Consider the following 25,040-nt stretch of genomic DNA (forward strand, 5'->3'; position numbering starts at 1 on the left):
GAAAGCAAAGAATGCACCTATCCATCTGGATACAAAAACACTAATCTATCCTCCCTCTTACACACACACACACTGCAGTACAACATCCCGCATGGAAGCAGGCCAGCGGTGGCAGAGCCTCAGGGAGGGAGCAGAGCAGCCAAACACTGAGGTACAGGAAGTTTGTCACGTCTGTCTGTAGGCTGTGACATTAACACCCTGAGATGATTAACTCCCGAACTCATCCATCTCCTGTATTTATTAGCGAGCGGGGCTATTGAACAAGGACTGACCATGGACTGTACATAATGACTAGGAAAAAGTAAGATGTGTGTGTGGAGGCAAAAAAAGTTAGTCGAACTTTGTATTTTGTCAATATGGCCTCTATTCATTATTCCTTCACTCTTTCCTTTCTCTCCTCTTTGCTAGACCCCTCTTCTCCTCATTATTGGATGACTTTCTTATCTCTCGAGTTATCCTCTCTGCGAGCAATCTCTCTCAAGTGCTCTCTGTAGGCCTCGTGTCTGTATATCTTTTGTATCTGCCTCCCTCCCTCGAGACTCTGTGAAGCCACTGTCGCTGTTCACATGCTGGCATTTAGCCTGAGGGCTCCTGCTATGATCGCTAGCAACGGCTGTCTGCTCACATCCTCTCAAGTTTATTTATCCTAATTTACAGTGAGATTTGGCGGCTCTATTGGCTATGGGGCACAAAGGGCAGAATCAAAACACACACACATTCTGTCTTCCCTCTATGTGATCTACTGTTGTGTGTATCTCCCCTTGAAAACAGCCTGTTCAGCACTGTTCAAACACTGCAGTCCATTGATTCACAGCTTCATTTTGCTTTGAGTTTGTTGTTGGTTTTGGCTCTGCCTTTCTAAACTGGAAGTGTGGGGCAGTAACAATTCACTCTGCTCACTGTGGAGCCGTCTGCCAACATTCACCCCTTTCTTAATCACCATTTTTCTTGGTCCCACTAGTTCCTCTTCTTCCATACCATTTCTTTTTTTCCACCCTAAACAGAAATCTAACTGCTCTACAGATATGATTGCCTTCATCTGTTCATTAAATTAACAATACCCTTGGTGTGACTGTGTGTATTTCCTTCCTCTGCGTCTCAGCAGGCTCCAGGTATCATTGATTACCACCCGTGTGTGTGTGAGTGACTGGTTAATTTACTGCATGCGCCTGAAATCGCTGTAGCATGTACGTGTGCGTTTCAGCTGATAGTCCCATTTATGTGTTAAGACTCAACACTGCGAGTGCTCATGCCCTCTGAAAGAGCGAGATAAGAGCTGAGCCGAGGGTCGTGGATATTGAGTCACTTTTTATGATGTGGCCAACAAGCCATTAAAATCAGAGCAGTAAACAATGTTTAAAAAACGCCTGGAGAGCGAGCTACAAGCCCTTAGTACATTACACTGAAATGAGATATTTGTTCTTGCTCCAGCTCACACTCCGTTTAATACACAGACCTGAGGTGCTCGCTGTTGTTTGTTGTCCTATCTGTCTCTTTTCTTATCAGTTTCTCTCTTTAGCTCCTCGAGGTGCAGATCAAAGATGGTTATATGAGAATGTATTAAGAAGCAGCGACAAGAGTTAGGGGAGATTAAAGATGGACCGCTGAGAAATGGGAGCAGACAGGCAGCATATCTTGAGAGAGACAGTGGCTTAGTGAGTTGGAGAAATAGCTGATGAAATATACAACGACGACGAACACTCTGCTGGGAAAACACAATGTCACGTCTAATCAGGCTGATTGGCAATTTGGAAGCTCCAGATTTTCGAGGCTTTGTTTGCGGCTGCTACTGCCAAACCAGAGTGCATCACAAATGACTTCTGTTTATGCTGCCAAAACCGTTCCCATAGCAACCACTCATTCACTATGTAATCTAATTAGGCAAACTGACAGGAGTGGTAAACACCTGAAAATCAAAATAGTGAACTTAACTTGTATTGTCTTCTCTCTGTCTTTGTCTGTATTGTGTCCTCTGGTTGTGTCTCTCCCGTGCTCCTCTGGTCTGGCTGTGATAATGGGGCACTGGCTGCCATTTGTAATCCTCCCTTTGACTCTGCTCTCTGGATAATGTATTGCAATCACAGCCTCACAAATGTGTTGGGCATGCCCATACACAAGAACCCACAATGAAATAGCCAGACTACGGATTCTAACATTGGTCTTGCTGACAGTACAACAGTTATCTGCTGCCAAGGACTCTTCTTCCCTTCCCGCCCCTCTGTCTCTCTGCTCGGGCTTAAAGGCCTTTTGAGGGCAAATCTCCAACCATTACAGATGGGACCGAGCAGAAAAATAATGCAGATGTAGAAAACCAGCAATAAAATTCAGAATTTGACTCTGGAAGAAGGCTGAGCAGACCTGGAGGACACATGGTTGTAACATGGTGTACTGCTTTAAGTGTTTTTACATTGCTAGAGAAGCAGTAGGATCTTATTGTGTCACAGCTCAGTTAAATAGGTAAAAACTATTTCCATGTAAATGACGTCAAGAATAGACCTCAGCTTGTGTGAGTGAGTGAGTGCATGAGGTTGTTTGACAGCAGGTTTTTCTGCCTCCTTGTAAATGGAAAAGGTAAAAGTAAATGTTCGCACATGGCTGATACTTTAATGACTACAAGGCAGCCGCTCTCACTCCAGATTGCTGCAGTCAATCTCAGGTGGGCGGAGAGCGAAAGCAACAACCAAAGTGTGTGTGTGTGTGTGTGTGTTCCTGTGTGTTTATGTGTGTACACTGTGTGTATAGTATGAACAAAAAAGGCTAACGTGGGTGTGTGTGCTCATATTCCTCTGCCTGGTTATGATGGACAAATATCACAACATATTGGATTTTGCCTCAACAATGAAACTAATTTTAAAAGCTTAAAACAAACATCAAAACAGGTTCTCCATCAAATGTAAAAACCTCTTCATGATGCTCGATTTGGTAATAGTAGTTTGACAAAATAATCTCAACACAAGGTCCTCTTTCTTGCTTTTTCAGATGCTTTCAACTACATCTCACAACCTTTGTTATTTCAGTTGTCATCAAAGTTGGGTGGCTGCCGGTGTGTCCCGGGTTATTTCAGCCTGACTGCAGAGCAGCTCTCACTGGCTGTCTGCCTTTCTGCTGCTGCAGCCTTCTCTCCTTTTGCCCTTCGCTCTACAGGCACCCGTTTGAGTGGTTTAGTATGCTGTCTTAAGTTTATTCTCATGCCTTGTTTGGCTGCTTACAACACACACACACGCACACACACACACACACACACACACACACACACACACACAGACCCATCACTCATCACTTTTGGTCTAACTTGGTTAGTGTGATCCATATAAAATATCCTTTGTTAAGTGTTACCCCTGAGGCCTGTACTATGAAGCAAGTTCAACATACCCAGGATATCTTTCCGTTATCTGGCTTCGCTAAGCCTAACAACCGCGATCCCGCTAAGTGGTCACACGATGGTGGTTATCAACTCTGTAAATCAACCCAGAGTTTCCCAATCTAGCACGTTCACATAAAAGGGGCGGTGTTTGCAGCATCTGACCAATTGCAAACATGGACAAGTCCACTGGTAGCAGAGCGGCATAGTTCACAAACAAAGAGCAAATTATAATATTAGCCAAAGACGTTAGACACATCATCCAGGCTAAAAGCAACACAGCTGCAGCTGCCAGATGCAGGAAGGACAGCAGGCAAAAAAATCACTACTGTGTATTCTTATACCGTCAGGGAAGCCAAAGGGCTGGTCTGAACACTCTGTCTCCCCCAAACAGACCCTCTCACAATCTGTGCCCGGAGCTCCACGGGATCTTCTATGATTGGTGATGCCGTTTTCCAAGAGAATTGAACAGAGCGAGCTGGGCTGCCTGGGACACAGGCCAGTGTCACCCACACACACCTACCTCCTTACAGAGCTATAAATTCAGCCTTAAGCAGAACATGTACAGAGGCCTAACAGGTAAACCATCCATGAATGGCAAAAAGATAGGTCAGTGAACTGTCACCATGGAAACAAGGTCATGTGGCATTGCAAAATCTGTCCACAGGCATGATGGAGACAAGAGGGGTTGTGACATTTAAGTGCAACGTGTAATTTTTGGAACTCTGTTTAATTTAATCACTGTTTTCCTGTCCTTTAATGTCACGCTCTGTGCTTTTTGACCAAAGGAGCAACGTTTGAAACACAAATTAGTATTTGCATTTTTCCTCTCACTGGAGAATACTGTTTCAAGAAGTTTAATGGACAGCCAAAATGAAGTACAGGCAAAGTAAAGCATACAGTGCTCTATTAATATTATTACTCTATTCATAATTAGACTTCATTAATCTGTTCCAAAATAGCAAAAAGGCAAAAATTCCGCCTTCAAAAAAAAACTTAAGCCAGTCAAAATCAAAGTACAAAACATTTAAATTAAACATCTATTTCACACAAAAACTTCCCATCTCAGCCACAGTGATCTGACTACCTAGAAACTCGATTAAAGGCAACATAAGCAAGGTTTCCATCCAAATGTAGCGCAAATCTTAATTGAATTTCGAGAAAATCTGCAAAAGAATATGCAAATTAATGTGCCCTTCCATCCACTACCATTATGCTAATATTAGGAGTTGGTTTGCAGAGATTAACAGCTGGTGGCGTCAATCCTCCAGTCCATCAAACCAATGCAGAAGAAGAGGCCACAACAAGATGACATTCTCCAATGGAAACTTCAGTGGACGTTTGAGTCACACTCTTCATGGATGTCATGATTTATTCATAAGTCTGTTTGCATTGCACTTTGTTGTTTTTATAGATAAACCAACTTTACAAAAAAACTGTGCAAAAAATGATCATGCACATAAAAGGCACATGTATCTGTCAAAGAGAAGAATGTGTGCGTGGAGCTGGGAGGGACTGTATGTTGGTGTGTCTACTAAAGATTTCCCGCAGGACAAAAGAAGCTAATGAAAGAAAAAAGAGAAGAGACAAGACTACAATTACACAGGGGGAATGTAATAATAATAACCCCAAACCTCTTAAAATATTAATCACATACTGTATGTATGAAAACAGCTAACAACAAATTCTCACAGGCTTTTGGTGTGTGTGTGTGTGTGTGTTTACGTCACTGTGGTATGTTGATTCACAGTCAGCCATTTCATCATTATGTAATTTCCATCTGATGAACTCAATACGTCAGAAACAATAGAAAATTCTGGAGAAACAATGAACAGAAACACAGGCGAAGGTGGTGAGACAGTTTATGACATGAAAGTAGGAAGAAGAACGAGTGAAACTGATAAGAGAATTTAGAGAGAGTGAAGGTAAAGTTTAAAGAAAAGGCAGAAGGGAGAGAGAGGAAACAGTGAGGGGGACACACACGAAACAGGGTTGCAGGGCACACTGTGTTGCTGCATGAATATATTTTGCAGGAAGCAGCACTTCATATAAGATTCTGTTGGTTTAGAAAATTGCCTGCCAGCAAAAACTGACAGGAAACCTCACCTCCACAGGATGTTAAGTTTGTGACTTCTTCAGTCCTCCAAAAAGTTTTTAATGCTCAAAATGTGTCATTATATAAACAATGGACATATGGTGAAAACAAAGGCAAATGGATCCACATATGTTGAGCCATTCTACCCGTACTAAACTATTTTAAAGCATTAACAGAGCACTATAAAGCATTGTGAGTCAGACAGTTATTGGTCTACATCCTGCTCTGTTGGTATTTAAAATATACTTACAATATCGCCTAAATCATATGAACAGCTACTTAGGGAGCAAAATTTTTCATAAAAGTAAGACTAAATATGCCAAATTATAAAAAATATAAAAAAGGCTTCCTCATTCCAAGGCAATTATCAAAACTACTGTCAAATGCAAATTACAACAACAACAACCTCCATTGGACTAAAATGAACATAAAGTATATTATTCCACAACATCAGCATCTAATATGCAGAACCCCAGTGTAAAATAAGGCTCTAATGTTGGCTCTACATGCAAAACTAAATCAACAGCAGAATCCTGACATGTGGATAATATCAGCACACTGATGAGCTGGAACATGTGTTCATTTCAGTGAGGCAAAGTGGCCGACTGGCCTTACAGACTGGAGCTGATTCTGAAGTTTTCTCAAATTCAGCGGGATTAGTTTGGATTCAAATACATGTTTACCACAGCTACCACAATAAACTGCAAATCAACTGCTGGACCTCATTAAGCCGCAAGAAGTCTGGAAAACAGATTTACCACTGGCGGATTTGATCGCTTGCTGTTCAGTATCACCAACAAGTCATTTGCGATCCCACTGATTTCATCCGTTAGATGCTGTGAAGGGAAGCATTAATCGGCAAGTGATTCATCAGGAGACTGGATTTCCCCCCATCAACTTTCCTGCTGCTGATTAGTCTCCAAGGGCGACCAGTGATTCATTAGTCAAACTGAGATCAGCAGGTGGTGACTGATGTCCCTATACTTTCGGCTGTACTGACCCCCAACCAAGTGCTGTGGGTAGCTATACATTATTTTTATAATCGCACACATCAGATTTTATGGGATTACACCACTCTGTATGCACACTTTATATTCTGTGTTTTATTACCTCTTATCTACAAACTTTACTGATTCTCATCCATCAAAATCCCAAATGTACTCTTCAGGTAGAACAATGTCTCTTTGGCTTCCCACTCCTTTGCTATAGCACAGGAAGACGTCAAACATGCCCCACATTGGTTGACTCACATCTGACACCTGCCATGCTGACACCGGCTGGAGTCAAAAGGTGAAGTTAATACTTATAAGTGTGATGCCTGTAGTACCAGCTGGGTGAAAATGGGACCCACTAGAAGCAATTCAGACACATGAAAACAGCAAATGTTCCCAAAGCAGACCAGACTGTCTAATTGATTCCCATTATTTATTCGCCGTGTAATTGTTTTGCTGTCCATTGCTCTCAGGCGTGCTGTCTGTGTAGGAGTAACTGCATCATGCATGGTGACGGTAGCAGCTCTGCAGCAGGGGAGCAGTCATAATGCAGCTGAAGTGCATTGCTGCTGCAGAACAGGCAAAAAGAACAATGAGAAAAAAAGGTTTTATGTACTCCCATAAAGAGTCTAATTGGCACAAAGCTGCTCTATGCTTCAACTACAGCGAATGTTTCTCTAGAGAAGAGCACAGGTGCCACGTTCTCAAGAGGACGAAGTCACCTCACTATGTCCTGTCAAAATGTTGCAGTGACTCACATGCATGGAGAGTACCGTGTGATGTGGGCAGTGTAAGAGCACAGAGACATTTTAGAGAAGGAAAGGGCTTTCAGGAAGAATTTGAAAAGAAATTTCTACATGTAGTAAATGTTGAAAGAAATGTATGAAATGGTTTCTACTGTGAGCTTCTAAAGACTGGGCTTTATTGTCTCCTGCCACAATTAAAGGAAAACTTTAAGTTAATTGCACTGTGTATTTTACTTTTCAAGCTCTGGCCATCAGTTCTATTGGCTACAGTAACATTGTACAAATTGTACAAATGGCAAAGAAGTGCTTTCTGATCTGACTCTCAGCAGTACGGTGTCATTTGTCTGCTTCCAAAAATGTTACACATCAATGTTGAAATAAAGTTTCTAGATGTGGTTAAAGTTTGGTTTAGTTTAGGCACAAAAATGACTGTAACATTTAGGGAAAGATCATGGTTTGGTTTCAAATAAGTGCTTCGCTATGGTTAGGGAAACATTTTGGTTTGAGTTAAAATGATTACTATGTTACGGTTAGGGGACCTTCGTCGCCATGGTTACAGTAATAACCATGTGGTTAACATCAGATCAACAGGTGACCTACTGTATTTGCTGCAGTTGTTCACACTCACGGTTTATAACATTGCGGGTGTGCTCACGTTTGGTTTGACCTCAAAATAAAGACAGTCGGCTGCTCGTGTTTGGCCCTTTGGCAATGATGTCATGTTCCCTGATCTCAACAATTAAGGGGCCAGTATACTTTATCTTTACTATTTCTTTTTCTGTGTCTTTTTTCACCCAACCTTTGAGCGTGGCTGTTTGTAACAGCTATAAACAATTTTGCCGGGACTCGTACTTTGGTGAGTACAATGTTATCCTAACCGATAGAATGGATGGCCAGAGTTAAAAAAATAAATCCCAAGTTGTAATAAACTGTTTCAGTTTCAGGACAAGACATCAACACAGAGGAACATAAAACTGGGAAGTGAAGGGTGACTTGTTGTTTGAGTGTGTGTGTGTAATCCAGGACAGTGAGTGTCCTTTCCCTCTGGTTATTCTCCGTAACTGTCAGCAATGAAGCACTCTCTGTTTGGTCTCTGGCCTAATTGGCTGATATATTAGTAAAGTGAGGAGTATAGTTGATAGACAAACTGGATACTACTAAATGTTTGGCCTTACAGGGAAACAAAGCAGAGCCTGTTAGTATTGATTTAGCATCTAAATCAGGCTTCTATACATGTGCTACTTCTGGACTGCACCGAGGATTCCTCTATAGCATTGGATGTATTTAGTCCCTGGTTAGGAGAATGCAGCTCTGTTTACTTTTTGTCTTCAGTTCGCTCTGAGAAACTAGAGAGTAACTCTAGAATTTGATGCAGGCGAGGCTGTTCTCATTAGGCTCAGTATCCACGAGGAGCTGGCCCAGATAAACCTGCTCAGCAAGTCTTTCCCTGAAGAGTTACAGTTACTGTGCTAGATATGCAAAACCAAGCCAGCACAGAACAGAACATAGTTGTGGTAGAAAGATTTAAAGTCTGTTGTGCTGTTCAAAGAGCTGCAGTCCAATCAACTCCTCATACTGTGTGTGTGTGTGTCTGTGTGTCTGTGTGTGCAACATTGTGACGGAGAGTGTGAGTGAGAGTAAGCAAGTGTTTGTAATAATTGACTTTAGTCAAGAGTTACTGGTGGTCTGAGAGCATTACACATTTGAGTGTGATTGATAAAGTGGACTTGGCATTGTTGCCATAGTAAGTCCATAAGCAGAGTATAACTGTGAAAAGCAGCAGTATTTGGCCTTGGAAAAAGACACACACACACACACACACACACACACACACACACACACACACCTATATTTAAAGAGATGATTGGACTTTTGGCAGCAGCTCACTTAACAGCACAATTAGTTCATTTGGAGTCCTTCTATAAAATGTACTATTAAAAGACAGAGAGTGAAGGATGATTCATGTGAAGTAACCATTAACTTACTGTTTTATATCACTGTTCAGTAGATGTCTTTGCACTATTTCTATCACTGCATGTTTAACCATTGCATTATATAATATTTTGTATATGTATTATACTGCATACATATGATTTACTACCTAGTACGAATTAGGGAATCAAAACAAAAACATTTAGAGCCACATATTGCAAGTTTACAATGTATTATATATAAAGGTAACAAAGATTGGTAACCTTTGCCTGAATCAGAAGTCTTCAAAGTCATTTTAAATGTTGTTTGAAGTTGAATGGGAGTGAATAAGCCTGCAATCTTTGTCAAAACTAATAAAACATATCTTCAGTTCAGGCTACTACAATTGACTTACAGAAAATGTAAAAAATGAGCATTAGTTTAAGGTCTTTGTCCTGTGGTAATGGTGGCCACATTAGCCCCTATGTGTGTGTGTGTGTGTGTGTGTGTGTGTCCCTAACTAAATAAAATGACTAGACTTAATTGAGGATATGTGCTTTCCCCCCTAAGTCTCATATACAGTATGTATTAATATAAACATTATAAACACACAAAAATAGCAAGACTCACCTTGGTCTAGAGACTTGGCAGGAGCCCAGCTTTTGAAGTAGTCATCCTGTGTGGAAACACAACATAAGAAACTGGGTTATGAAAAAATAACTCCATGCCAAGAATATCATTGAATTATTTTGTAGACCACAGAGAGAACAGCCCAAATACTAAACCTAACTACTGAGAAATCCTGTCCTCATTCGTCTCTCCTTTTGTTCTTTCATAGTTGTGTTTTGTAAAAATGAATGTTCACAGTAGAAAATGAAAAAACATTGAAGAGGTAGAAGCTTGTTTGGACATTTACAAAATAGGACACTAATCTACAGAGAAACCTTCAGGAGACACACTGGGGACTAATGTCAAGGTCAAAATGTGTTGTTGTTATTAGATAAAAATGAGAGGAGGAGAAGTATTTTGAGGAGAGAGATAGTGTTGTATTACATTTTAGCTGTTGAAGAAGAGCCTATTATTCTTATTGTTCAGACACAGTATAGTCTACAGCCATGGAGAACGCCTCATCAACTGAAAATATTAACACAGAAAATAATTGACTTGTCTCAGCTAAGCTGAGTTGAGAGGAGGTTTGGATTTGTAGCAATTAAAAACCCCATTATGAAAAGAGCCACAGCTTAAACATTGTTTAGCGTTGCATGCCACACATATAAGTGAAAAGATTGGTTGATAGTCTACGAATCAGCTTATAGGACTAACATGTAGATCAAGTACAGGTGGTGCGTTTTCAGCTTGCAGTGCAGTCGCTGCTGAATAAGAATAGCAGCTGCAGCAAAAGCAGTTGAACATTTCAATGGACTCCGTCATGTGAACAGATTGATGCTTAAGAAGATCAGCTGCCTTGTTCGCGTCATTCCCCCCATTCAAAGGCACTACAAATGGTTTATATCTATCATGTAGTTGTAAACAGATGTAAGGAGATTAGAAGTGTTAATTAATGTACAGTACTTGTCAACATTACACATCACTGTTTGTCATTCATTATCTGCACCAGCCTACACTTATGGGTGCCCACAGTAGGAGCGATACTTGCTTAAAAATATATATAAGCGCTTATATCGGCTGACAACCACATTATAGTGCAACCTTTATATAGTGCTTATAAATGCTAAAGCAAGGGAGTTAAAGTAAAGTGTTACAGAGTTAGGTTTGCACTGAAAGTAGGTCTAAAGTGTTTTCTTTACAATGTGAGCTATACCAGCCCATACACACAAACACAAAACCATGCACGCACGCACGCACGCACACACACGCACGCACGCACGCACACACACACACACACACACACACACACTCAGTGGTGGTGTCTGCAACTAAAGTTGTGCCCGGAGCGAGCCATATGTGTGTCAGCAGGGAGCGAGCCTGTGTCAGTGACACGATGTGAACGAGGCAGAGAAAACCTGCTGGGATTGAAAGCAGGGTCTCTACCTCCTTTATTTATTGAATAAAAGAGAGAGACAGAGAGAGAGACAGAGACAGAGAGAGACAGAGAGAGGCAGAGAGAGAGAGAGAGACAGAGAGAGACAGAGAGAGAGAGAGGCAGAGAGAGAGAGACAGAGAGAGACAGAGAGAGGCAGAGAGAGAGAGAGACAGAGAGAGGCAGAGAGAGAGAGACAGAGAGAGAGAGAGACAGAGAGAGAGAGAGAGGCTAAATTAAGCAGTCATAGGAAACAGTCCACAGAAAATGGACAGTTGACCCACTCATCCACTCTTGTTCTATAAATGACAACTGCCGCCAACCCAAAAGTTTGAAATGAGGAGATGAAACCTAATTAGCGTCTCCCTTAGGACCTCACTTCACTCATATCCTCGCTTCTTTTTCCTCTTATTTTATGTCCATCTCTCCTGCTCCGTCTCTATTATGAAATCATCCTTTATGGCTGTGAAAGTGAAAACAAGAGTTACTGTGGCAAAAGTTATTTCTGCCAAGTTTTAACTGAGACCTACACCATTTAGACAAATGTGAGGCCATGGCAATTTTATTCTAAGTTTATACAGTGGCGAAGATGCCCCATGCTTTAAACACTCAATTGCTTTACAGTATGAAATCCCCATTGTCAGCGGCAGAACAAAATGATGATAGTTTGAGGCCCATCCATTAGGACACAGTATATGAGGCCCTAATAGGTCATTAAATATTACAGCTGCTGCACTGATCAGGGAATGTTTTTTTTCCTCTGTATGCTTCAAGGTAGTTCAAGGTACATCCCAGGATGTAAGGTGAGTCGGCAAAAAGGCAAAAACAATCTCCAGAGAAAAAAGTGCCTGCACACTGAACTGTTGCTCCTAAAAAGACAGTTTAATAAGTAAAATGACAACGCTTCAACATTACATCTTCATCAGGTAATATTCATCATGTGACCAAGAAGGTACATAAACACTTCACCTGATTCAACCCAGGTATGCAACCCGGGTCGAGCCTATAATTATTGCCTATGTAATGCCGAAACGTCCTAATTCAACTTATTAAATCAGCTCCAGCGTGCAGCAGAGATTGTTTGTCCTTTGAATTTTAGCTGACAGCAAATAAAACATGGATAACAAAATAAGAAAACTTGGTGCAGAAAAAACAGTAAATACTTATATACACTATGTGGCCAAAACACTTTTGTGTACTTTTGATCTGCACCTCACTAAAGCTCTTGTGGCTGATGGTAACAAGTCTCTGCAGCCAAACATCCTACACAGAAGACTGGAGGCTGTTATAGCTGCATATTAATACCCATGGTTTTGAAATGAGATGATCGACAATCATTATGGGTGCAGTGTGCAGGTGTCCACATACATGTTGCCATGTAATGTAAGCTGTTCCATCAGTAAGACAGACATGGACTCTAACACACTAGCTAATTCACAAGAAAGATCTATTTTTCATTATTGTAAGGTTAACATTACTGAAAGCTACACTGTGCACTGATAAGTGTATGAAACCGATCAAACCACTACAACAACATTTTAATATGCAGTACTATACCACATTATGTCTGACCAGCCACACAACCTGCTGTGCATTTAAATCAGCAACACCTCTCCAGCTCTGCAACAATGCCTTAAAGCAAGTGCCAGACACACTACAGGATCTGGGGTTTTCAGGAAGGTCCTGCAGTATGTTTCAAAATATCATTATCAAATTACAAACACAATGGATTTACTTACCTCCGCTTCCTTTCAGTGATTGCAGAGGAGAGAGGCAGAGGAATAGAGGGGAGAGAGGAGAGAGAGAAAGAAAGGTCAGTGATAATGGCACAGTATACTGTGTCTATCAGATCTATTGTGTTACTCATTCTGAATACTGAGCTCAACTCCAAAGATTCATTTAATAGGAATCTGATTCTGAAGGTGGTAGAATACCAAAGGACACACACATACACACACTTGCACTCGTGCTCGCAGCCATACGAGACAGCCTTATTTGATGTGGCAAGTAATTTGAAACACATCGAGGGCAAATTGTACAGTCTTAGACTTGAGGCGGAGCATAAAGGGAAAAGACAGAGAGGAGAAAGAAAGAGCGAGAGGCAGGGGATTTGTGCAAAAGTAGAAGCAAGAGGGAAAAGGAGATAAGAATTTAGTGCCTTTTTATTGTGCTAAACTTCGCTTGAGATGAGAGGAGAGGAGAGTAGAGGGTTAAATGATTTTTTGCGGAGGTTTCTCTTATCTGAGTGAGGGTCTAGGATTGAGGCTGTTATATGTTCCTCCCTTACAAAGCCAAAACACACATTTCAAAATTGAGTTATGATAAGAATCTGACTTTTGGCGTATGTTTTATGACGAGAAAGCTGCTAAAACTAAATTTACTCACTAAATTTACTATCTATAATCTATAATTGATAATACAATAGTCCTCTGAGGGATATATGTGATGTTGTAATTTTAAGCGACATAAATAAAATTCACTTGAGTTGACGTGATACTAGTCAAGATATCGAGCTTCCCATTCTATCTTAACCCACAGTGTTTTTCCTTTTCTGTACCTGTTTGCAACACCCACGGTAACTTTGCGTAACCTGCTGACAATGATGGATTACAGCCCATTTGAGGTCCTCTTTAGAACCAGTGAATAAACCTGGCTGAGTGGCTACATCTGATCCAGATCCTGTGGAATAAATAAACTTGCTGTAAACTGTTGATTTCTGTAACTATCTGTCCACTGGCCGTGTGTTGTTGTTTTCTGCTGAGTTCATTTTTTACCCGCAGCTACAAACATGTTGTGTGTACAAGAGAAAGTGTTTCATCTGTTACCATCAGATAACAGCATTTACTGTGTCCAGCAGAGGACTGCAGCTGAGGCGCTGTTCCCTGAGATGTACTTTCACTGTTTTTTACTAGCTGGTTTTACTTAAGGTTCACAGTGGTGGCCACCAGCCCTCTTATTATTCAATCTAAGTCTCAGGGATGACCTTTCCTTGCCTAGGACCCCCATTAATATTTTAGTACGCTCATCTCAAAAGCATTAACTGGCTGTTTAGCTCGCTGCGACACTGCCCCAATGTCATTCAAACGCTTTAAAGTGATTACAAAGAGATAAAACTGTGTCGTTATAATCATGTCGTCTTTGTTGGAGGTGGAGCTGGAATATTCTGTGTGGGTTTCACAGAGAAGGAAGTCTTTCAACTGTGTCCATTTAAAGTTGAAAACACTCAGCAGGAGCTTGTTGGCAAGCAAAACATTTGAACTGTTTAATTAAGTCTTTTTTAGGGTTTAATTAAAATCTGTTTAAAATGTAGCCCAACAGCTGTCAGTGAAAATGGGATTCCTTTATTATAAAACTGTACATGATGCAGTTTATTTAGCAGTGCCTCTACTTTAATTATGGTTAATTGGCTGCATGTCTGCGTTCAAACACCTTCATGTCGCAGTGAGTAGTTCGATTAGACGTTGCTGTTTAGCAGCTAGACAATCAAGTTAAACTAGGCTGCAGTGTTCAGACAGTCTCCCTGCAGGAAGAAAAGGGCCTGTCTTAGCCAGAAATCTGATTTCTGCTGTAGTAAACAATACAACGTAATATTTTTTTGTGTTGGTACGTGACATAAACATGGGTGGTTTTATTAGCAAATGAGGACGATCATTGACTTATGTGTTAGCACATGGAAACATCATATCCCACAAACCTAGATATGCTAGAAGGAGTACTTTGATAGAAACCAAGATATGTTAACACCTTGCCCAGGTTTCCGATGATTCTCTATGAGCGCAGGTGCTTCCTTAATTCAAGTTATGTAAGTCCGAAAAACAGAAAATATGATGATAAGTGATGTAATGATGGTCCACATGCAGATATAAAAGTAAAAGTCCGACAGTGGTAATTAGGAATCCTCCGATACACCAGAGTGGTGTCGGGGGATCAGATGGAGAAGCTAAACCCAGTAAAGTGGTAAATGCAACAGAATCCAGAGAAGTCAGAACCCAAACTGGGTTCATCCTCATTTGTTAAAGTGGATATTAAAAAAGCCAAACCTGGAGTTACGCAGACAATGAGAAAGCTGGATAATTTCATAATTGTGTATATAAGGAGATTAATAACCGGGTTCCTCTATGTTCAACAAAAAAACAACATATCGTGAATATGATTGAAATCGTGATAAGGCTCAAAACAGGGAAACTAGTGTGCATGTAAATGTGCTCATTATTCTCAGCAAGAGTTTGTAAATGCTGTATGAACGAGTGTTTTGGTTTTACTTGTGAGGACAGCCTCAGAAAGTCTTTCATTTCTGGGATGACCTCTTCACAGTCAGTCTGTCTCCCAGGTCTCCAGCAGGTCAGCCGCCAATCTTTTTTATTCTCTCGAGTTTAAAGTGATGGGCCTGAGATCTCATCTGATAGCAGATCCCTGAGGAAGAATGTGACAGGAAAAGGTAGAGGAGGAGCAGAATTGATTCCACAGCAAAGTGGGAATGTCTTCAGCCCGATTAGCGTCTCTCAGCAGCAGTAACCTTCACCGAACGTGTGTGTGTGGTATTGGTTCGCACAAATACTCGCATTACCTTTATAATAGGCAAAGCCTGGAGTGCTGACTGAAGATGTCATAATCAGGGGATGAGGATGCAAATCTGGCCTCTCGGTGGAAACTAAACAGCATTAAAAATTTACTGTGTACTTTATGCATTTTATTAATGGGTCTGGAACATTGCCGAATTCCTTCCCTCCCTCATCTTTTTCCCCATAGTCTCTAATTCATTCCCTCCTCCTCTTGTTCCTTCCTCTCCACCAAGTCTCTGCTCTCCTCTTTAGGCTACATCCTACTAATAGACAAGCACTGGTCTGGGATCTGATCAGCATCCTGTGAAGCTGATATATGAGCTTTGAGAGCAGATAGCAGAGCAGAGCAGAGAATGGATTTTAGAGACACACTGCATCCGATTACTTTGCGCCTCTGCACAAGTGAGGAATGCTGAGTAGGACCAGTGGTTTCAGTTTTGCTTCAACAACAATGTTGAAGCGGAAACACGCGCTCATTCAGAAGAGCACCCACAAAAAGAAAGGAAGTCAACCAAGCCGGTCATGTTCATAACATTAAGAAAATATCACCAAAACATTAAAATAATTTGACCTAATCCAACAAAACTATCTCAGAACATAGGACAAGATAAATTGCGGGTATTAGCAATTCTATAAAGACAAATTACTTGGAACAGTGACTTTGAGGGCATTACATGCTGTTAAACTTATGAGCAAGACTCAAACCCACAGAAATGTGAGGTCATGCCTTAACTGGCTGAACAATATGAGTATAAACTAATCCGTCAGCGCCTCCATTACTGCGGTCAAACCCGAGTCAAACTGGACACATTTACACCACTAGTGAGAGCAGAGATGTTTGGTTGATCACAGTCAGCAGGCGACCCCTCCAGCAGATGGTTGTCGGTGTGAATGTGGAAGTTGTTCAGTCTAAGAATACTAGTGTCAAACTGGTTATGCCACAGGTTACGGAAAGAAATGACACTACAGTGTTGTCCAGCCTTCACAGTCTCCTATATAGTCTGTTACTTTCAAGCTTCTGATTATAAATCAACAAACTTGCGATCCATGATTTATTGAATTTCATACCAGAATCTGAAACACATAAAAACTTATGTAGGAAACATATGCAGAGTGTACCCAGAGATCAGCAGCACACAACAGGCAGACTTGTCAGAATTGAAACATGCAGATTCAATGGAGATAGATTAGTGAAATAGATTTCATGGAGCAGATAATTGTGGATTGTTTTGGAGCAGCTGAAAAAAAGAATGAGAAAAGAAGTCAAACCATCTATTCAAACTGGAGGTTAATTGGTTTAAAACAGAATTTGATGAATATAATCTCCACACGTAACATGTTCTGCAGGATCTCCCCGACATATTTCTTGGCAAAAACGGTATAAAGTAAAATCTTTCATATACATGACAGCGTTACTGCGCTGGTTTACAAATGAGATGCTACACCTTCCAACTAAATGTGTCTATAGCTGAGCTGTGAAGTAGACAGGAGAACAGACTGAGCAAGGGAATGAAGATATACAGTAAAACAAAAGGAAGAGAAGCATAGACTGATGATTTTAAGAGCAAGAGGGAAGAGAAAAGAAGAGGGGAATGAAGGAATGTCCTCCAGGAACAAAAGAGAGATTGAAGATGACAAGTCAACATAGACAGAGTCGGGGAGGAGAAGGGGCTGAGGAGGGGAGGCAACTCAGAGTAGGAAGAGAGAGAGAGAGAGAGAGAGAGAGAGAGAGAGAGAGAGAGAGAGAGAGAGAGAGAGAGATGGGAGTTTGCCTTCCTGTAGAGCAGCTCCACTGGAGTCCATCCAGTATTCGTGTCTACAGCCTCCAGATTGACAGGCAGTATCTCATTCATATGAACAGACAGGTTAACACTGAATATTACATGCAGCGCTGAGAAGATGAAGCAGCACGCTACTGCACATACCCGCACATGCACACACACACATTTGCACCTGCTTTGAGGATAGCTGCACAAACTCAAATTAATAGTTTATTGGTGTGTACTCAAACTTTCTCGCCTGCTCTCTCTCTCTCTCTGTCTCTCTCTCTCTCTCTCGCTCACACACACACACACACACACACACACACACACAATTAGGCTAAAAACAAACGCGGCTCTATCATATTACAACGCTGAATTCCTTCCAGGCTGTAACACTACGTGAGGATCTGGCTAACCAATGACAATATTTGTATTCACAGCCAATCCAGCTTCTCTAAACTGAGACAAACGACTTCTTTTCTTTCTGCTTACTTCTCCCCTTAGCTTTCTATTTTTATAGCCTCCCGCATTCATCAACTCTCTTCCTCTCTCCTCTACTCCTCTTTTTTTTCTTTGCACTGCTGAAAACATCCCTCAACTGCACAATGTGGCTCAAAGCCGAACATCAAAAATATGCTTCCTCTTCATTCTGTCCTTTTCTTTTCATGTTAATGAGGGAAAAACTTTCACTGAGCAGTCTGTTATTCAGAGTATCTTCCCATCTTCACGCTCTCCAGATGTCTTTCTTCTTTCCAATGCCCTCTCCAAACTGGCTTCCTTTCTTTTTTTCTCCTACTTCCTCTCAGTTTCAGGATATTGAACATGAAATTCAATTGATTGCAACTTGAGGAGTGGTGGCAAGAGGAGAGAGATTGAATTAGTTTAACAGAAAAGTGTAGAGAATGGAGAGGGAGAACTAGGAAGAAAACTAGAGTTTGGAGAAACAAAGAAAAAGGGAAAGACAAAGGAGGAGACTGAACCTCTGAGAAACAGCAATCTTTGCACATTCCCGGGGAGAGAAAAGACGTTTCAAGCAGTTAATACAGAAGAGACACATAGAGCAGAAATGACGGCGCGGAGAAAAAGAGAGTTGCTGTAGATGAATGACACTGTGGACACTGTGATGCCTGACTGGTTGTCAGGACATCTGCAGTTGCATTTCCATCTAAATGTCAAGTAATTTTTTAAGCAAACTTTTGAAATTATGCAAAGCTACAGTATGTGACTCACTGGATTTTTGCTGAATAATTTTACAACAATCTCCTTTTTCTAAAGTAAATGTAACAAGTATTTTTTTTAATATCAAAGTCTGTTTTCTAAATTCATTGTTTCAAAAAGCTATCACATTTTTATAGTATATGCATATACAGTAGGCAGCTCATAAAGGAAAGAAGAGAATAATAAGTTGGAAAAAGCCTCATTGTAATGATATCTAGCTTTAAAAATATGTCCCTCTCCGGCCCATGTTGGTCTCAACTCAATTTGTGGATTCATGAGTTATAAATTAAATCCTATTTGATGCCTAAAAGATTCAAGAGCAATCTGGAGACACAACCACCATGATACTGGGTTGGGAGACACGACTGGGGTATGCTCCAATAGAACTAGTTTTACGACATGTTGTTCGACCTCATCACTGAGCTCCGAACAGCCGCGCTTTTGGGTACGGTAAAGTAAAAATAGAGAGAGGGGCATGACCCATTAATGAGCGCACATTTTCAGACAGTCACATAGTAATGTTGCACTCATTTGCACACATGAAAAGAGAGAGCTTGAGAGAAAAGTATCTGCTTACTTTCTCACCTCCGAACACCTGATTAATCGCTGCGTCACATGAGTGTGAATGTAGGACTGTGGTTTTTGGAAAGTTACAGAAATTGCAGAACGCAGCCCTACCCTGCCTCCCCACAACAGCGGAAAGATGTGAGAGGAGGCCACTCAGACACTGATCGAGAATCCAACAAGCACCTCGGTTGGAGTATTCTGGTGCTTTTCAGACTCCCTATTCATCATTGTTAGAATTAGTTAGTAGGCGAAGATGTAATCACTTGAAATCTGATATGATAGCACATGTAACATTATATATATATATATATATATATATATATATATATATATATATCATCTCTCTGATGAAGAAGAAAGGCTACATTTTGGGCAGCAAATAATTTTTTTCATTATCGATGAATCTGTCAATTAGTTTTCCTATTATAATCTTTTAGTCTTTAAAATGTCAGAAAATGGTGAAAAACGGTGAAAAATAAAGATGCTCAAAAACAAAGATTATACAAGAATATATAAGTGAGACGAGCAGCATATTCTCACATTTCAGAAACTGGAACCAACCAACGTTTTCGCCTGATAAATGACTTCAGTGATAATCATTTCATTTCTATCATTTATCCTCTTATCATTTCAGCACCAGCTAAAATATTATCATAATTACTATCATGATTATTTGTGTCAGGTACTGTATGTGCTAATACTTAAAGAGCCCATATCTGCAGTAAGAAAGGTAGATATTGGTGTGTCCCCATCACTGAGTTAGAGAATGACTGCTTGAAACAGTGACCGAGTCAGTAAGTGACAAGGATAAAGGAGAAAAAGGCAGAAGAAAATCTCAGCCACAAGTTTCGAGTTAAACACAGCGACAGAGGAAGAACTGAGGAGAATGAGATCAAGGCAGAGGCAGAAGGAAACTGACAAGGAAGAAATTCAAAGTCCAAAACCTTTTGCTTGTGATCCCGACATTTCCTCCACACACCTAGCTCTAAGTCTCATGTTTGTAACTGTTCCCGAGTCACTTTTGGCTGTTGGATCAGTGCTTCTTCACCGTGTAAGCCTCACAGCAGCTCGCAGGCGTGTGGAGGTCAACCCAGATCTGAGGCTGGGGGAGACACAGGCCGGTGTGATAAATAATAGATAAGACAGCATGTCATTAGATTAGCTTGACAAGGCTATAGGTCTGCTGCCTGCTGCCCCTGGCTGTTTGTTGGCCGAGGAAATGGACTGCAGAGGAACACAATAGGAAGTGCTTCTTGTCTTTTTGTCTACTTGACTACAGGTGTGTCAAACTAGTGTACTGCGAGTATGGGTCCTTGATTTTCTTATCTGTGAGGTGAGCTCCACCAGAGTGCAGCCAGAAGCTAGATGATGATGAATAGACTCTTGTGGCTGCTGGCTGCTCACAGCCTCAGCTCTCACACGGTGCCTTCCTGTGGCTGCCATGCCTCCATAACCTCTCCTTGGTGTGAAAAACAAAGCTGTGGCTGTCTCTTTCCCCTGCTCCTGGAAAACTACAACACAGCTTGCTCTGAACATTTCAGTTTCCTCTAGCTGACAGATGTTGCTGCATTGTCACTGTTGAAATTATAAACAGTTAATAGCCCACCTGCTTCTGCCTTGTTCTGCTTGTGTTATCAATACTACATCTAAATAACCCAAAGTTGAATAATAATACAGAAAGTGAGATTCGAAGAGAAACAGCTGAAATCACAGAGAGACAGAAAATGCATCTGAGCATCTCTCTTAATCTCTCTGCTGTCTAATTGGCGGCTAGATCTTCAATTTGTTGCATTAGAGGGAACCAAGGCTGATAGAAAAAAAGAGACATTGGCTGTAATTGAATCCATATATTTGCATTGATGAGCTGGGAGAAGGCTCCAGAATGGAGATAAACGAATACGCAAATGAGTGAAGCACAAAAGATGAGGGCAAAAGGATGCAAAAGTTCACAACAGACATAATGTATTCAAATGGCAACGATGTTTTTCTCTCTCAGTGTGTCTCTCTGCAAGAGAGTTACTAACCTAAACAGAGGTCTATTGAGTCTCACTGTGAAAATATATAAAAAGTGGAGGAAATTATGCAAAAGAAGTGCGATAGGGACCATGATAGATGTTTTACAGCTGTGTGTCTGGGCAGTTCTTGTTCCAAGGACATACACAGAATTCAAACACACTGATTCAAATTCACTCTGCTAACTTCCTGTACAAAACTGTCCTATCTTCTTTTTAATACCAATCCTATCTGACGGAATCCCTCAGCCTCATGTCGGTATCCCACGGCGATAGTGCAGCCGTGGCGACGGGCCAAGTGTAAAGCCAATCACACATGGGCTCTCTTATCTGTCTGCTCCACTGGGGGAACAAGGGAAGAGCTCAGGAGGACGGAGAGATAAATGTCCTTTCTTTACTCCAAGTGCATTACTCTGCTCTGTTTAATACTTTCCTCCTCCTCCTCCTCAGCTCCCCTTTGCACAGTTTCCTCCTCCCTCCACATGTTAGAGCGGTCCCGAACCAGTCAGAGCCGTCCTGCGCTCAGCTTCTCCTCTCTTCCTCGGTTGCCTTCCTTCTGCTCTGACACTTCCTGTCTTTCTTCTTGTTGTCTTGTGTTGTTGTCTGTTCACAGAGTAAATGCCAGTAGAAAGTTCAAAGGAGGCCCGTGGGAAGAAGCTCTCACGTCTTACTGTGTGTGTGTGTGTGTCTTTGTGCTGATACGAACTTGTCTCTAAGGCTTTGTCAAACTAAATGCAAGTCAAATGAATGCAGACAGAACATCCACACAAGGCCCCAGACAAGCTCTCACACTAAACTTTTCACAAAGCGTTTTTATGTTCGCTGTATGTGAACGGCAAACAAACATTTTTTCACTTTGTTATGGAGAAATGATAGCCTGATGATATTTACAGTAAAAGCTGAGCTCAGCCACAACCCAAACCATTAAGTATATCCTCCACTTTACTGGTCCATATGTAAAGGTAGTGATATGTTGTTAGAGCTCATGGTGTCCTTCATGAACAGAAAGTCAGATATCATTGCAGATAAATGCCTGAACAAAAACTTTGATATTCGTGTTGAATCTAAAAATCCTGGTTTGATAAGATCTCACAAAATCACATATATGCATAGTAGCACTTACGTTTCGGTTAGTGTTGCAACTAACAATTCCTTTCTGAACAATGTGCTTAATATTTTTTATTATTTATATTACAAAATGTTTGTTATTTCCCAGAGCCACACCCGAAGATATTCAACTTCCTCATGGTGGAGATTGTTTGGACATGTGAGAAAAATTGAATGGACTTTTACAATGAATCAAAACAGTTGGCAAGGTGCGACAATCATTCAAATGGGTATAATATTTAAATAATACATGTAATACATGTGATCATTTGTGCATAGCAGCATTGACAGCAGTAACTGTGTGAAGAATGAAAAGAGAGAAAAAATCCTGCACACTTGGCAAATTGCTGAAATGGAGTGGGTGTGAATATCGGATTGTTGGTTTCAGAAAGTTACAAAAGTTTTGTTGTCTGAAAGGTATGCGGGGAAGCTGCTGACAATGCAACAAGCACTTTGTTTGAAGCTTACATTGACCCCTTTATACTGTTATGTCTTTAAAGGAAATGTTTTATGTGGATGTCTACTCAGTGTTGATGGTAAATGTAGTCAACTGAAGTACTAAAATCTGACTGGATATCCGCATAAAACGTGGCAAATTTTCCCTTTAAGGTTAACCAGCATGTATATTTCATGCCAGACACAATAAAACTGCTGGCAAAAACAATAAAATGTTTTTTGTGTGTTTAGGAAAGGAGTATCAAAACTATGTATGTAAAAGAATACTGTAATAACTTTCCTTGATTTCCATAATTATCACCTAAGGGTGCATCTTGTATAAGGAAACAACACTGCGTAGGGCAAAAGCCAAGATCTGACCCACAGCAAGACAACTTGGCCATAACAACAGATCCCACACACACACAGATGGACAAATAATGGGTTTTAGACAAACATAGCATTGCTGCCGCTTGAGGGCTGGAAAGAGGATTTTAAGCAGGACAACACTCTGGACAAATACTGTTCTCCTTCACTGGTACATCCACTGTCTTCTAAACACAACAGGGGAACAGCAGCCTGTATTATGTCTGTTCAAAGTTAGTAGTAAAGATTACCAAGACTACTCACTGACACACACACACACACACACACACACACACACACACACACACACACACACACACACACACACACACAGCTCTACCACCCACAGCAGCCAGGAGCTAATTTCCCACAGTCTCTCGGGAGTTTAAAAGGCTTACTCAGGAACAGAGTCAGTGAGGGAAACAAAAGGAAAAGTGGGAAAGGTGCTGATGAAGGAAAATAAGGAGAATAAATTGGAAAGGCGAATGCAGGATAAAAAAAAAACAGAGAGGGAGGAATGGAGAAGAGCATAAAGGAGAAAGATGAAGCAAACATGGTGGCTGATTTAAGACGTTGCAGCAGAGAACTGCAACTTCAGGTTAGCTACAGCGGAGAGACGTCTTTATCTAACTAAGCGCACTCGGTCAGAACTAAAGCCTGAACAAACAATACACTCGATCCTTTTCATGCTACAAGATGAATAGAACAGATATTGTTCTGTCAACACTGTTCAAGGCTCAATTCCATGGTGTTTTGTTATATTACATCTTACTTTGTGAAAGTCGGGTTTAGTTGTGGGGGGTCTTCTATATTACAGTGGTGTGTTTTATGCTGGTTTGTCTAATATTTACTGACACATTTTGACATTACATGAGTTTCAAAACATATCAGATATTCATGTTTTCTAAATCATTGGAAATTCACAACAGTCAAGATACAGTACAATATTATGTAAGTGATTTATCAAAATGGCCTTAATGATGATGAACACACACTATCATTGTCAATTAATTGATAAAAAATTAATCAATCATCACTTACTTATTAGTTATACATTAAAAACATAATATGAAGAAAGGCCATGAATAATTGTTGTGGACAATTCTGACTTACGGAAGGAAGTGTTGCAATGTAATCTCTTTTGTAGGATTATTGTATTTGGCCTGCTTTGGCTAATTAAGTGCAAGTGTAAATAAGTGCTGTGAGGAAACAGTCCGTATTAGGACAGATTAGCCCTATTACAGTGATGATTTAAAACTAGAAAGGTAAGTGTCTAACCGTGTAAGCCAGGTGGTGTCCCACTCTACATTGTGGGGCGAACCAACCAAACAGAGGAACAGAGCTCTTTGAGAATCAGTAGGACTCATGAACCCAGATGGTGTTTGACCTTTTTACAGTCTGAGCTGTATCCAGGGGGTCTCTCCTGGATCACCACAGCCCCGAACCCCATTTCAAATGTGGAGTGGAATTCCCCACCCTACACTTTCCTACACGTGACATTTGACCAACAAATTGATGCGAGCACACATGCAGCAGCACCCCCACATCCAGTAACAAGGCAGTGGACAGAGCTGGTGTATCAAACCTCAATACTTTTTTGTATTGTAAATGTCTCCATAGCACCAAGTACAGAAACCTGTCAAGTGCCAGAAGCTGCCATTTAATATTTGGTTTAATTTGCTTATTTTATTTAAGTTGTTGCATGGCACATACATAACATAACATAAACATTTGAGTACTTTAGTTTCATTTTTTAATAGCAAAAGATGGTTTTATAGGAAAATGTGTTTCTATTTCTCAAAGTAAGGTATTAAAAGAGTATTAATTACTTTGGTATCTGTGCTAAATCTCAGAAACCACACTG

At 40.8% G+C, this 25,040-nt stretch overlaps 1 protein-coding gene across 1 annotated transcript in view; it reads right to left on the minus strand.

Annotated features, from left to right (window-relative positions):
* The window catches only part of spock1 (SPARC (osteonectin), cwcv and kazal like domains proteoglycan 1), a 91,541-nt gene that overhangs the window by 34,504 nt on the left and 31,997 nt on the right, over positions 1-25,040 (minus strand). The window contains exons 2-3 of the mRNA XM_070913020.1: positions 12,886-12,894; positions 9,736-9,781 (exon numbers count right to left, since the gene is read on the minus strand). Coding sequence (XP_070769121.1) covers positions 9,736-9,781; positions 12,886-12,894 — 55 coding nt within the window. The remainder of the gene's footprint in view (positions 1-9,735; positions 9,782-12,885; positions 12,895-25,040) is intronic.

The sequence above is a fragment of the Enoplosus armatus genome, chromosome 10, assembly GCF_043641665.1.
Source record: "Enoplosus armatus isolate fEnoArm2 chromosome 10, fEnoArm2.hap1, whole genome shotgun sequence".
NCBI lineage: Eukaryota > Metazoa > Chordata > Actinopteri > Centrarchiformes > Enoplosidae > Enoplosus > Enoplosus armatus.